At 37.9% G+C, this 14,932-nt stretch overlaps 1 protein-coding gene across 2 annotated transcripts; it reads left to right on the plus strand.

Moving 5' to 3' along the window:
* Window positions 1-4,474: 4,474 nt before the first annotated feature.
* LOC147868969 (uncharacterized) lies at window positions 4,475-14,702 on the plus strand. Of its 2 annotated transcripts, none has more exons than XM_087325280.1 (12): window positions 4,475-4,694; window positions 5,002-5,128; window positions 5,559-5,632; window positions 6,301-6,347; window positions 6,424-6,568; window positions 8,910-8,954; window positions 10,227-10,428; window positions 11,521-11,582; window positions 11,696-11,796; window positions 11,982-12,033; window positions 12,113-12,160; window positions 14,202-14,702. In XM_087325280.1, the coding sequence occupies exons 1-12, from the start codon at window positions 4,526-4,528 to the stop codon at window positions 14,402-14,404; spliced, it is 1,275 nt and encodes a 424-aa protein (XP_087181406.1). In that variant the 5' UTR covers window positions 4,475-4,525; the 3' UTR covers window positions 14,405-14,702. The 2 variants fall into 2 exon arrangements, with proteins under 2 accessions (XP_087181406.1, XP_087181414.1); XM_087325288.1 differs by lacking the exon at window positions 14,202-14,702 and adding an exon at window positions 12,756-12,960.
* Window positions 14,703-14,932: the final 230 nt, after the last annotated feature.

Raw genomic sequence — 14,932 nt, forward strand, 5'->3', positions numbered from 1 at the left:
AAATTTATTTGAGATACTTGGGCTATTAGTATTATGAATACTATCTGACACTCTATTAGTACTATTACTACTATCAGACACTCCGAAGGGAAGAATTGACTCAGGTTTAGTACAGGCGACAATTTGATTTACCTGTCTTCTTGGCCTATGGGGACAATTGATGGCGATATGTCCTGGTCCACCGCAATAAAGGCATAATCGATTGGCACGTCGTCGTTGCTTTTCTTCTTCCGATAACGGGCCGCGTCGACGCATGGTATCGATCTCCATCGGTGTCGAAGTATTTGCTTGAGGTATGTCTCGTGCAAACGGTTTAGCCGCGACTGTGGCGTAAGTGGGCTCTGGCCTAGAGCGTGGTATCTGTAATTGACGTTCTGAACGCCGTTCAAAAAGGCGGTTGTCACATCGAACTGCTCGACTGATTGCCTCCGTAAGAGACTTTGGTTCTTCGGGGAAAGTTAGAAGTAGATCTTTGACATCGTTTCGCAAGCCATAGCGAAACTGCTCCATTAGTGCTTGATCATCCCAGGGTATATCTGAAGCAAGTAGGCGGAAATCCGCCGCGTAGGCAGAGGCTGGACGATCGCCTTGACGCAATCGCCGGATCTTGTTGATCGCCGTCCTGATGCTGTCGGTGTCTCCAAAGCAGGCTTTAAACTCACCAATAAAATCTTCAAAGTTATTAAGCAAGGGCGATTGTTTTTCTAGAAGCGGAGCGAACCATGCCAAGGCTGAGCCGCTAAGTAGCGTGCCTATTAGGCCGACTCGAGATGCATCAGTGGGATATCGGGAAGGATGCATCTGGATGACTAAGCGTACTTGATTAAGGAATCCCCGAAATTGCGAACGCGTTCCATCAAATTTCACAGGAAGTCCAATCTTGGGCTCTTTATGAAATCCTTGGGGACTGGATCCTTGTTGTTGCAACGCTGCTTCGAGTTGTTGTACCCGTAACGCTAACTCCCCATGTTGTTGTTGCGTTTGTTGTTTTTCTAGAGCGATTTGTTGCAGATCCCCTATCAGCCGTTGGTTTTCGTGTTCCAAGGCAACAAACTTTTCTTTTAGGCACTGTAGCTCGGAGAAAACGGATTGGTATTCTTGGGCGCTAACAATAGCCATAGTATAGGGGAAAGGGTAGGAAGATGAGGGAGAGTGACAAGTAGGCTAGAGGAAAAAATTGGTTCAAACTGTCAGGAATAGTACTAAAACAGAGATGGAATTAGTACTAAGAAGAGTAGTACTATTAGTACTATTAGTACTAAGAGGACGGGACTGCGTAAGATTCCCGAGAGAGAGGAAGTGAGAAGAGGAGAGAGAGAGAGAAATAGGATGATGACAGCAGCTCTTATATTATATGAAAGATAAGTACAAATCGACTAAGAGGCTTAAGACTGGTGTTGAACCAATTTGGTTCAACATAATGCTTAGTGCCTTCTTTTATAGTGTTCTCAGGAATAATCCTGAAGCTTCTAGAATGTTCCAGAGAAATCTGGAATATACATTACTTTCTTATAATAAAACATAAATGAAAATAATATTCTATGAATTACAATAGATGGTGAGATGGTTAAGAGCTCGACCCATATACCATAAGGTCATGGGTTCGAGTCTTGCCATCTCATGACAACTTCGTTCTAGGGTTTCATCTTGGTAGTTTTATTTCTTCTTCTTCGTCGTAGTGTGGGTTGAGAGCTCGTGTCTGTTTAGGGTTTGCTTTTGCTCAGTCTCTTGTGCAAGACCCCGCTCGGCGGCTTGGCAGCAAACTGTTGTTGTAACCTACCCTACCTTGGTCCGGCTTGAAGCCAAGGTTGTATTTTTCCCTTGTAATATATATACTCATATCTGTTTGTGCATATTGGTGTATTTGGTGGTGTCGGGAACATAGCCCCTTGTTTCCTGTGCATAAGAGTCGGTGTCGCGCGCATGCTCTCTCTCTCTCTCTCTCTCTCTCTCGTGTTCGGTTGCCTCTGGGACGTGTCCGGAGTCAGTTTTCTCGGCATCCCTTCCTCCCTCGTCCGAGACCCCCGTGGTCCCGCCCCTTATACACGCATGCGCGTAATAACGCAACAACGTGAGCTACGCCGCCTAGTAGCTATGGTTGCGGTATCTTCTACATTGGGACCATGGGCCACCTCCACATCGAAACCCTTTGACCTCCCGCTTCTTTTCGAGAGACTGGGATGGAAATGAAACTAGGCCTAGTATAAACCATAGTTCTAGCCATACGTCCCATTCGTGTCATACTCAAACGCCAATATTCGTATCATACTCATACGTGAAAAGGCTCCAAGTATGATTGAAATCCATACGCGGTACATAGATATATTATATATACATATGGTGTATATGGTGTACATAGTGTGTGTGTGTGTAAGGGGGAGAGAGAGAAAGAGAGAGAGAGAGAGCGTGTGTGGTCTAGAGAGAGAAGCCCTGTTTTGCATGTGTGAGGAGACAGTGATTGAGTGTATATCTAGACTCTAGAGAGAGAGAGAGAGAGAGAGAGAGAGGAGCTATGGGTTTTGTCTGTGTGAGGGAGTATGTAATATGTATATTAGATATCTAGATTTTGTAGAGAGAGAAAATCTGTCAGTTCTCGTGAGAGAGAGAGAGAGAGAGTGTGTGTATGTGTGTCAGATGTCACTTCTATTCACAAAATATTATGAATATCAAAAATTAAAAAAACCCAAAAAAAGAAAAAAAAAGAAAAAAAGCCAAACGAATATCGCGTATCATACGCGTACGTTTGCAAACGTTCGCGTACGTCCAGTAAATTGGACGTACGCGAATATTAGGAACTATGGTATAAACTCATTTCCTTATAGAACATTTTTTTTTTGCTAGAACTCTTTAGCTTAAGTTCTATTTTAATTTTAATTTTACTTTCGATGAATGGGTAAATACCCCATTTTTATTGTAAACCAATTGTCTCATGGGCCAATTTTGGTCTTAGAAGACGTTAATATATCTTCTCTCTCTCTCTCTCTCTCTCTCTCTCTCTCTCTCTCTCTCTCTCTTAAATCTATGTTTGTTATCAAAACAAGATGATAATAAAACCCTTGCTATCTCCACTACTTTATTAGTAATGATATGGCAAGGTAAACCCTGTCAATTGTTGTAATACTAGATGACATTACTCTACCTCATCTTGGGACAACGTCCCCATACAACATAGTTGCAAACAATGCCAAATCAACTTCCCTCCCTCCCTCCCTCTTTCTCACAACATTCATCGGTAAAGTTCTTGAACATTGAGAGTCGTTACTCACTTTCACATGTATCACGTGAAATGTAATATTTTTGGTCTTAATACATCATATTTGACCTCCCAAGACGATAATAGAATCTATCTATGTATCTCTCTGAACGAGGAAACCACACACATCAAACATGTTAGATCGCATCTCATCATTTGCCATATGAACCATTGCGTCCAAGAACTCACATTCACTATGATGTGAGATGAAGTGTTGGGACCCAAGTGATGCGAGTAGTCAATAATGCTTTTTACCTTGCCCTAAGAACATTTAGGAGTTTGAGTATCACAATTTCATACAATGCTTTGCCCTTGATAAGTTTCGAACATGCTTTCTACACACCTTCAACCAAACATAGTCCTTGCATGAATTTCTCTCGATTATGACATTCATTAGCAAAGGTCTTGAACATTGACGATCACTACTCATTTCACATGTATTAATTGAAAATGTTATATGTTTTGTTTCATAAGTCATATATCAAGATCTCTTAACATGATAATAAAATATATTTCTTGTGTTTGCAATAATGTATATATAAAACAACTCAATTCATGTGACCTAATTTTGTGCTCTCTCCCTCTATTAATTTGTTCTCTCAACATTCGCCTACATCACCTAATGCGCGCGTGTGTGTGTGCATTCCTAAGTGCTCTTTACCTTTTCTTCCCTGACACGTAACGACACACTGCTGTGTACTTGCATTCTCCTCCCTACATGGGTGCGATGTTTCTTTCTACTGCATGTGTGCACGTTGTGTGCTCCTCACTCTGCATCCGTTTCGTTCTTTTTCTTATTCTTTTCCGTTCCCATGAGCGTGCTTGGTGGAACGAGTTCCTCTATGGCGTGTGTGCTTTCAATAAACAAATAAATTATGGCCCTTCCTCATTTCAACATATATTCTATTCAAACTAAGTAAATATGTTGCCTTTTGAGCTTGAAATATAAGATGTGATGTGTTTCACTTTCTTGCTTTTAACTATTTGGAAACTCACAAGATGGGCGAAAGTGAAGACTACCCAAGGGCATTCAAGAGATAACGAGAATGATCGGGGGCATTTCAGGAAATAAAGAGAAAAGCCACATTTCCGGGCCATTTCAAGGGCATTTTCAGGGGTATTTCAGGAAGGGGGACTAGGCCTCCCGAGTCCCCCCCATCCCAACACACACACAGACACATACAACTTTCGTTGAGAGTTCGAGATGATCATTTATTTACATCTAATGAACATTATTTCATAAGAAGCGCAGCACCAGCCTCCGCTGCAGCTATGGCGGTAAGAGCGGGTTTCCTCCTGTGCAGAAGAAGGAAGAATGTGGCCGCTCCATCCCTGTCGTCGGCAAAACGTTTCCTGTCTTGTGTCAGCCCTACCGTCTCCAGCAAAGAAGAGAAAATGGCATTGGACATGATCAGATATGCAAAATCGCTGAAACAAGATGGTATGCCGTCTTCATCTTCATCATTATCCCCATCTTCTTTTTTCTTCATCTAATTCTTCATCATCTTCTTCTTCATGCAAATTTGTTGGATATTTCTTTCATCATCCTCATTATTTTCTTCTTCTTCTTAAAATTATTAACCTTTATCATCTTCATCTTTCTTCAAATTTATCTATCTTCACCATAATTCGTGTTCTTCATAAAATTTTCTGATTCTTCAAATTCTTCATTTTCATCGTCTTCAATTTCCTTATCAGCCTCTTCTTCTTATTGTTCTTCAAATTATTCATCTTTGGTGTCTTTGCAGAACCTTCATATTCTGAGGCTGTGAGGGTGTTGGAGCAAGGTCTTTCTTTCTTTACTGGAGGTGGATTGCCTTCTTCCATGGCTTCTGGAAGACTGCAGCTCTGCTTAGCAACAATTCATGCCAACAGGTAGAACACATTCCAGTGCAAAATATACGTATGTGAATATGATATAATGCAAGTATGTATGCTGCGCCTGTCTGTGTGGTGTGTATGCATGTATACCATATATGTGTACATGCATATTTATAGTTGTAACATGTATTGCTTGAAGTATTTTTGGCATGTTGATTTTGGAACAATGTCTGCGGCTATGTGCATTTGTGCCATAATGCATTAGAGCAGTTTTATATTACAGGGAAACTAGGGCTTGCAAATATCTGCATTTGCGCCATATGCATTGTCACATTTGTATTCAAACACTGCAGCGTGTGTCTCATTGTTATATAATATTTATCATGTAAGAAGCCAGCAGATGCTGAGTAAGATCTGCCACATACTTGTACATTTTATCATAAGGAATATTTTTACACACGCTAAATGATTGATGGATTTTCAGGTCTAATTATGAAGCTGCTGCTGAATCTTTGCAGTATCTAATAAATACCAGTTCTATGCCCCTTGAAATCAAGGGTAAGTTTTGAATTTCAAAAAGGATGTTGGGGTTGACCGTGTCTTCTATCCATGCACCTTATTTTTTCTTTTACTAGTCTCTTCATAATCACTGGTTCAATACTGGGAAATGGATAATTTTCACAGTTATCGAAATGGATTGCATAGTTTTTATTACCAAGGGGACGATGGTGCCTATTTTTTACGGCTGCAATATTTCCTTATTGAAGAAAATGATGGACTAGATTCTCGAACTGGCCACCAGATGAGAGTCTGATGTTTCCCACATTTTTCTTGCACCTCTTTTAGTGTCTACATTTGTAGAGTATGTGTGGAAATAAATAAAAAATTCCACGAGCAAGACATGATGGTTTAGAACATGGAAATGATGAAATTAGGAAAATGGTAAATTTGGAGAATGTTACAAACATGCAATAAAAATCTTTCTATGAAGGTTACTTGGTTATATCTAGAACATGGAAATGATGAAATTAGGAAAATGAAATTTGGAGAATGTTACAAACATGCAATGAAAATCTTTCTATGAAGGTTACATGGTTATATTTAGAACATGGAAATGACGAAGGTGGCAAAATGATTTAGTTATGAACAATAAAAGTGTGCAAAAATTTTATGCTTAAATAATGCTTCTCTTGTTTTGATTAACAATTTTCTTTTCAATTTGATAGGATCTGCAATGGAAGCTTTGGCTTGCTTATGTTTGCAGCTGCATCAGGTAAATCTATGACCTCTTTGACTTTATTTAATTCTTTTATATATCTTCAACATTTAAGGTATATATCTTTGGTCAGGACAATGAAGCATTGGTCCAAGCTGATCAGTTAATGAGTTTATTAGCAGATGAAGATGTCCATGCAGAGCAGCTGCAATCAATGAAATTTAATTCTTTAGCTTTGAAAAAATTAGTTGAACTGGCACTTGGATCTTCTGATATTGGTACGTTCAATAGCTGTTACCACTTTGTTCTGTGAAAACATACAGAAACACTAATCTAGTTTCTAGTAGAAGCTTAAAGAGAGAAAATAAGAAACTGGTAAAATATTTTCTAATGCCATTGAAGGCCAAAATTATCAGAAGGAAAAGATGTTCAATTTCAATCATAAACCTGCCGAAATTTAAGCTACGAGAAAAAAAGTCAAGTATATTGCATAAAAATAGGTTGAAAGCTCCATTTACTATTGGCATAGGATTTTTTTTCCAAAACTAGATACATAAATTACATTAGCTCATAAGGGCTATATCTCAGGCTAATTAGCCTCATCATTCCTGAACCCTTTTTGCTTCAGTTGTTGTATCTTTTTTTGCCTGTCTATCTTGTCTCTGTGTTTTGTCGTTCCGAGGCCATATTACACTTCCAATGATGCGTGTCCAACATGACATCATCTTTATGAGGAAAGAAGAAAGTGACTGAGACCCTGTGAGTGAGAAGTAGAAGTAAGGAGAAGAAGCATTATCACCAAAGGCTGAGTTGGGACACGTTGTAATCAATGAAGTCGTTGAAGATAAATAAGTGAATGCTAGTAGTCCTATGAGCTGCTGGATAACAGTGGTAGTGAAGAATCTAGAGCTGATAAGAACGGTCAATCGAGCTTTTCTCAGAGGAAGATGCTACCACTAGCTGATGAACTAAAGTTATGGAGGTGATATAATGTCTATTCTCTGTGAGATCCACCATTAAATATTGAGGAGCAGCCTATGTCATTGCGAGAACACCCCTCTATGCTAAAAACATCTCAGCTACGGTAGAGATCAAAGTGAAATGTCTATATACGTGCTAAGAAAACATATCTATTACTAAGATACCTAACTATCTCATTAGAATTAACTAAAATCTTCTTATCTTGAATCTTAAAACTCAGGAAAAATGAACTCTAAATCCTAAAAAACCAAGAAAATCAGAAAACGTATCAGTTGAACTGAAATGTGTATCACAGAGATGCGAGAACTGGGAAAATGAAAGAAGAAGTTAGTATAAACTATCCAGTGTCAACTAAGATCTGCGGAATGACAAGACCCATGATGCAGGTTAATTCTAGAAGGATCATTGCCTGTTCAACTCTCTTCCACATGGTAGCTGGCTCAGATGACTAAGCAAAGAATTCTGTGATGGCATCAGAACAAGGGATATGGCCATTTTAGTGTATACAATTGAAAGCCAAAGGGTAACTTGATTCAGGGTAGAGAAACCACCTAGCATATTCAATAAAATTAATTGGTTCCTGAACTTGTCAATTTTATAGTGGAATTGAGAAGAGTTTGGTAAAAGGAAGTAAGAAAATTATGATATGAACCAATAAAGGGCCCTTACAGAGGTTGTTAAAAGGTATAATAACATAACTAGGAGTCTGGTTAAGTAGAGATTTGACAGACAATAATTTCAAGATATGCTACAAGTCTCTTAGCTTAATATGGATTTTGACCATTCCTAGGCTACAAGCTTTTTGGTCTGCAAGTGTGACTAACTTCCATGTTGTTACATCTCACTCGTACATCATTAGGTTTTATAGGGGTCTTGGTCTTGAAGAGATGCCCCATAAAGTTTGACAACATGAATAGGATGCGTCATCTCTTGCACACACCAATACCACTTGTCATTAGCACTCAGTGCTAGCTTTCAGTCATCACTGCTCAATGTAGGGTTTAAGGTGTAGGGGTTTTTTGGGGGTTTAGTGTTGAGGCTTCATCGATAATATTTTTTGCTAGCAAAATTTTAGCTCTAACAGAATTATAGATTCCCACTAACATTCTTAGAGTGGGTGAGGAGATGGTTATAGATTCCCATAAATACAATTGTTTCTAGCTCTAGCAGAATTCTGTACAACAAAGAATGGGTGGAGATAGAAGGAGGAAAGGAAAACAAGAAAGGAACGAAAGGGATCATATTCGCACATCAGCATGACAAGTCTATGGAATATGGCCTCAGCGTCTTGCTTGTTGTAGGCCTCTCACACACCCCCTTGTGTTTCCTGACTTGAAGGTGAAAACTATGTTTGAATTCAATGGTCTGCCACCCTTCAAGCAAATTGACGGTTGTTTCTGGGGGCAAAAGTTGCTGATGAAGTTTCGTTATTTGGAACATTGTTTTACATCATAAGGGTAGTAATAAATGAGGGAGAACTCAATCATACAGAACTCATACATAGTCCCTATCACTTTTCCTTAGTCTGTGTGAACAAACAGATTCTTGTAGACTTGTCTATAATTTGTAATTTCAAATATAATTGGAGTAAATGTACACATTTATTTACTAATAGAGCTAACAAATTTCAACTTGTAGAATCGGAAGGCCTTTCTTCACTTGTGGACTTGGAAAATGCATCAGGTATGTAGTCTCTCTCAAATTGCTCACTTTTTCATAAAATTTAGCAATTTGAGGACTTGGAAAATGCATCAGATGTTGATGTAAAAGATAAAGGTAATTACATACAACATTGATTAGTAAGTTTGTATGGTTGAATGGAGGCTGCCCCTCTGTCTTGAAGTTTCTTTGTGTTTAAGGACAGTTGTCACCACCATAGATTGACACATGCGTGATATTCGTCATATTCTCCATGCGTGATATTCTCAATATTCGAGAATACAAAATGGCCCTAAGAATATTTAAAAACCATTCGTTTTGTAAAATAAATATACAAAAAATTAATTAATTAATTAATTTAAAAATAAATAAATTTAATTCACTAAAAAAAAGAACAATTATTCATTAATAAATTATAAAAATATGATTAGTATAAACTCTCCTTTCTAGTGTCAAATAAAAAAAGAGGAGAGTTTATGAACCTTTATTTTATTTAAATAATTGATTTTTTTATTTTAAAAAAACGAATATTTTTATATTTACTATGAAAACATGATTAATGTGAAGTCTCAATTTTAATGTCAGGTAAAAATATCCATAAATTTTGGGAAAAGAAAAGGTGAAGAATTAATGAACCTTTCTTTTATTTTATTTATTTATTAAAAATAAAACGAAATTTTATTTAATTTAATTTATTTATTTAGTAAAGAATCAAGATCTCCAATGAAAATTTATTACTGTCAAGTCTCTCTCAACTCTCTATTTTATTATCCCCTTTTTATTGTCAAGTCCCCCTTTTTTTCCTAAGAAACTAAAAGGAGGGAGTTCATCTCCTTTTTTTTCCTTTTTTTTTAAACGAATACTTGACCACACGAATGTATGCGTATTCGTTTGCATTCGAATGGAAAATCCCTCGAATGCGAATATGTCAATCTATGGTCACCACACATCTGGTCTGTCTGTATGTACACATAGACACATACACATGTATGTACACGTAGACATGTACATATGTATGTATTTGTATGCATATGTATGTTTTGCATTTATATGGTGTATTTTAGAGCAACAATATACTGGAGTTTTTATTATTATAAAGATGCAGAGGTGATTTGTTTTCCATGGTCAAAGATTATCATTATTGAGTGATTCAGTAAGAGGTTATTTGTGAAGATTAAGATGTCATCGAAAGTTTGTTTTTCCTCAGCATGTTCAGAAATCATTATAAAATAATGTCTAATTGATAGCATAATAAATTCATAATCATTATTCAACTTGAATAACATAATATTTCAGGAGGTGCGGTCTTAGATATTGCAGAGTTGTCTCATGTACATGGTTCTTTATCGGCTGCAAAGCTTATGTATGAAAAAGCCATTAGCCTTTCGAAGAAGGAACTTGAAGAGAATGGGAAATTTTTATCTGCCATTGCCACAACACCTGAGGCAGTTCATACTGGTGCTATAGCTGGCTTGGGTCAGCTCCTTATAAGTATGGGGTGAGTACTGGCCTCCAGAGAACGATAATTCTGATAGTTATCATAATTATCATCTCTCTCTGTAAGATTCACATGGATGTAACTTTTGGTCTAATAGGTCACTTCGGCCCTTTAGATGTTAGCATAATGTTTCTTTCTCTTTGGTTTGATATCATGGGGTATATGTTTTTTACAGATGTCAATACATCTTCTTTCTGTCTCCCCCCAATGGGCATGTTAACTAGTTGAAGAGGGCCATAATATTAATATACAATGAATTCTGTTGTTACATTAGCCACAACAAATGGAGACTTTGACATCTTCACCACTGCTCTGTGGGTCATTTGTGTGTATGTCTGTATAACTAGGAGAGCAGTTCCATTGTCTTACTAGTAGAGGCAACAATTTCATGTTTTTCCTGGTATAGGTTTTGAGGCTTTTGACACTGCATCAAACGCATTTGTTGAATTTTGTCTTGGTGTCATGCAGAACAAAATGTGATTGTTATATTCCACTGTGGATTTGCATTTAGGTTTCCTAGCTTTTCAGACTTTGGTTTGTAAAGCTTTAGAAGGAAAGGTGTTACTATCATGCAAGTGAGCGTTTATACATATACAAATACTCTTATATTTATCTATACCTGTACACGTATTTCACATCACATTAATGATGAGCAAAAGAATAAGAGATTAAGGAGAATAATGGATTACGTCTTAACCACACTGACCACGCTCCAGTGAAGGATATGAGACACATAAAATACCATTGATGTCCCATACCACTGAATATTACCTTATGTTTTACCTTGGTTGTTGAATAACTGATCCGAAGAAAGAGCTTAGCCTCACCGATACTCTCGGCAACGTCTCAAGATGCTGTAAGAAGGGGGTATCTAGTCCTCCTTTATATACCTCAACACCTAAGGATCGTAGACCACCACATCCCACATGTCATAGGTCCTTATGGGTTTGTTCCAGTTCCTAGGATAACCAACTTCCCAACTATCCTACTTTTAACCTATTAAAATTAGCTATTGAATTGGTCCGTAAAGTTATGCCTATAACAACATGCATGTACTACATTAAATTATATTGTTCTTTGGAAATTCTATAGGGATTTTGAAGGAGCAGAATTTCAACTTACTGAGGCATTAAAGCTAGCGGAAAAAACAAAAGGTAGCATGATAGAAGCTTCATTTAATTTCACAAGAACCAAGGATACCTATTTGGTTTTGCTTGTTTCTTCTGGAATGAAACTCATTTACCGCATTGAAATTTTCTCTCCACAGGTGAAAAGCACCCTCAGGTTGGGGCAATACTATCTTGTATCGGGAACCTATATCACCAAAGGGCAAAGGCTGAAGGGAGGAGTGAACTATTAATAACAGAAGTAAGTGAAACCCTTCTATATTGATGTTGATGTTGGTTATTAGATGCATCATTGGTCTGAACTTTTACTTAATCATGACCTTATCTATGAGAAGCCAACTGGGAGCTATTTCACCTGCTATATCTTGTTTCAGAATTGGTGGTATCTATTACATAGTGCATAATCCATAGATGTGATGATTGCAGGGTGTGTACAAAAGCGCACTTGATTTATTGAAAGCCCAGGCTCTTGACAGGGGTATGTGTTTGATCTTTATTGCCAAGCATCTTCTTAATTTTGTGTACCCTTGGTAATATAATAAGAAAATGTTTTACAGAAATTGACAGAGGCGAACAATATACAGATATTGTTGCACTTACTAGAGGTAAATACTTAAAATCTTTCCATAACAATGCTTAATAGTCTTTATTATCCATGAGGTCCTACATTTTCAAGAGCACGAAATGGTCTTTACTGCAAAATCTTGATATAAATCAATTCATTATATTAGCATGGTTGTTTAAGACGGATTGTACAAACAACAGACAGTAAAGACAGTGATGACCTAAGCTTGTTTGACTATTTGATGGTCATCTTGCAAATCTCCTATCTATTTTATCTGCCCTGAACCTCAGCTCTGAAGTATGCTATTTCTCTGATTTTTTACCTTAGATTGTGGGGCAATTTCACCAGTTTTGAGCCTACTATACTTATGATGCAGATCTCCTATTTCTTTTCCCTGCCATCTTGATTGCAGCCTCATCACCCTTGTCACCAACAGATAAGGCCATTATCAACAGCTCTTCCCTTGCTTTGTGATCTCTCCATATTGGATTGGCTCATGTCAGATATCTTTTGAGGGCAAAAGTTTTCAGAGCTATAGCTACTTTTCTAACTAGATTCTTTAGTGCCTTATATTTGGTTATGTTTAATTTGGTTTGTTCTCGAAGATGAGACAACACTTTAAGACGTAATATCAGGTGCACAGATCCATCATCCTTGATGAATAGTATTGGTGCACTACCTGGGGACATGAGAACATGAAATGAACCCTTTACTGAGGTGTTAATTCAGGTATTTGTGAAGGTCCTTTAGATAAGATTCAGCAAGACCATGTATGGGACTGGACATTGTAGTCTTCCCCTGTTCTAGATTGATTAGACAGTCATAATGGTGGTTTCAAAGCGATCTATGTCAAAGGGATCTAGTCCGGGAACCCATTGACCGCCGCGAGGATAACTACAATCTGGCATTCGATAGGGATCAGGGGATATTATAGTTATTTAAGTACCTCGGTAAGCCTAGCGCTGCAATATGGCGAATACTAAATAGTGGGATTGAGGTCTGACCCAAATTACACAGAAGCGGCAACTTCACGATGTTATGCCGGCTCCAATTTTAAGGTGCCACAAAGTGCTTTCATAGCTTTCAGCTAAGTGGCAGACCCAACACAACTAACGAGTAATCCTACGTTAATAACGAGCCAAATTCCGCGATAGAGAGGTTCAGTTTCCGGGAAGATTTATCCATCTGTAATGAGAATGACATTGATAAGAGTATAAACAGAAACGTCTCCAGCTTATATTTCAATGACGAGTGAAGCAATCGAGCTACCTACACCAGTCTAGTCTAACCTTTTGGCGGCTCTTTCCGATGAAAAAAATCTTTTGCTGAAAACATTTGTGATACCTCAGTACTTCTCTTGAAGCTTGGCGCTCATGCAGCTTGGGCAAAAGGTAGTGTATCAATGAATGAAATCTTCAAGGTGGAAGGATGAGGATTTCCATAGCAGGGCAAGGCTCAACAAGTCAAGGTTCTGGCCATACAATATGGCTTGGAGAAAGCAGTATGAGAAGAAGCAGTGGATGCAAGAGAGGATTTGTCTGTGAAGGTGAGAATGCAGGTTCATTGATTCACACTAAGGCTGTGCTTCATTATCCATGAAAATTGAAGGATGCTGGGATGAGATCACGACATTAAGAATTACCTCTTTGGTGTAGTCTCTACGACAGTCTCTATGCTATGTCACTAGAAGAGACAGGCCTATTGCCATTTCCTTTCTAGGATTGGGTGGGGTTTTGGGAAACAGGATTTCGTCCTTAGTGGTGAAGGCATATCAATGAAGTCGGAAATGGTACCATATTATACTGGTATGTAGATGAAGATGTTGCTGAAGATAACAAGACTAGTAGATCGAGGGAATGACTTGGACAGAGGTTAGAGTGTACCACGGCAGAGAGTTTTCCATGACAAAGCTGTCCACATGGGAGGTCGCAGTGCATTCCCCATATTTGAGGGCTATTCTAAACCAGTGCAATCTCTGCCTTATATCACACGTTTACTTTGGATTTTACTTTCTTTTTGTTGCTTCCATGGTCCAAGAAATGCAATAACACGTTTTTCTTTATATTTTTGCATGTACAAAGCTCGGTTAGGAGTGGCACTTGCACCATTGTTGAAGAGGCGCAGCGAAGTAGAAAAATTGAAATCCTCAGTTGAAACAATATGGGGTAATTCCCGACCACTTCCAGATTTTTTGTACCTGAAACACCTACTTGACAATAAACAGGAGACAACAGCTGGAAATACTGTTGTGGATGTTAGATTAGGAAGAGTGTTCTATAAATGATAACATGTAGCAATTTTGAATCTGTTCAAGAGTACAGTAAACCATTGTACAGCCTCTTTTATTAAATCCAAGTTTGAGAGAACACTCAAATTTGAGTTTAATACATATACTTCGTTTAGTGTATGTATGTCTTTAATGGTTGGCTACTAGATTTTAGGTTCTTTCTTGTTCGTTCATGAGCATTTCAAACACATTCAAAACTTCGCCTTTCTCCGTAATATTAAATGTGATATAAACAATGACTTTTCATCCATTTGTATCCTAAATATGCTTATACCTTATTTGCTTATACATTTCTATTGTAAGCTTGAGATGACGTCAAATGATGTAATTTTAAATTTTGTTGTCATTATTGAGAATAAAGACGAAATTGCTGGGCTTGTAATGTCATTCAAGTTTGGCATGGCCATGCGATAAATCATACCTTTTGTTCTCTCTATTGAGCCCTTAATGATATAAGGCACGCTGGTGACCAAGCATTTCAGTATGGAATTGCCCTTTGATATTATAGTTTGGTGGCCAATGAGT

Source organism: Azolla caroliniana, unplaced genomic scaffold (assembly GCF_043228905.1).
Source record: "Azolla caroliniana isolate FFs.n. ecotype wild unplaced genomic scaffold, voAzoCaro1.0.p SCAF_1, whole genome shotgun sequence".
NCBI classification, from domain to species: Eukaryota; Viridiplantae; Streptophyta; class Polypodiopsida; order Salviniales; family Salviniaceae; genus Azolla; species Azolla caroliniana.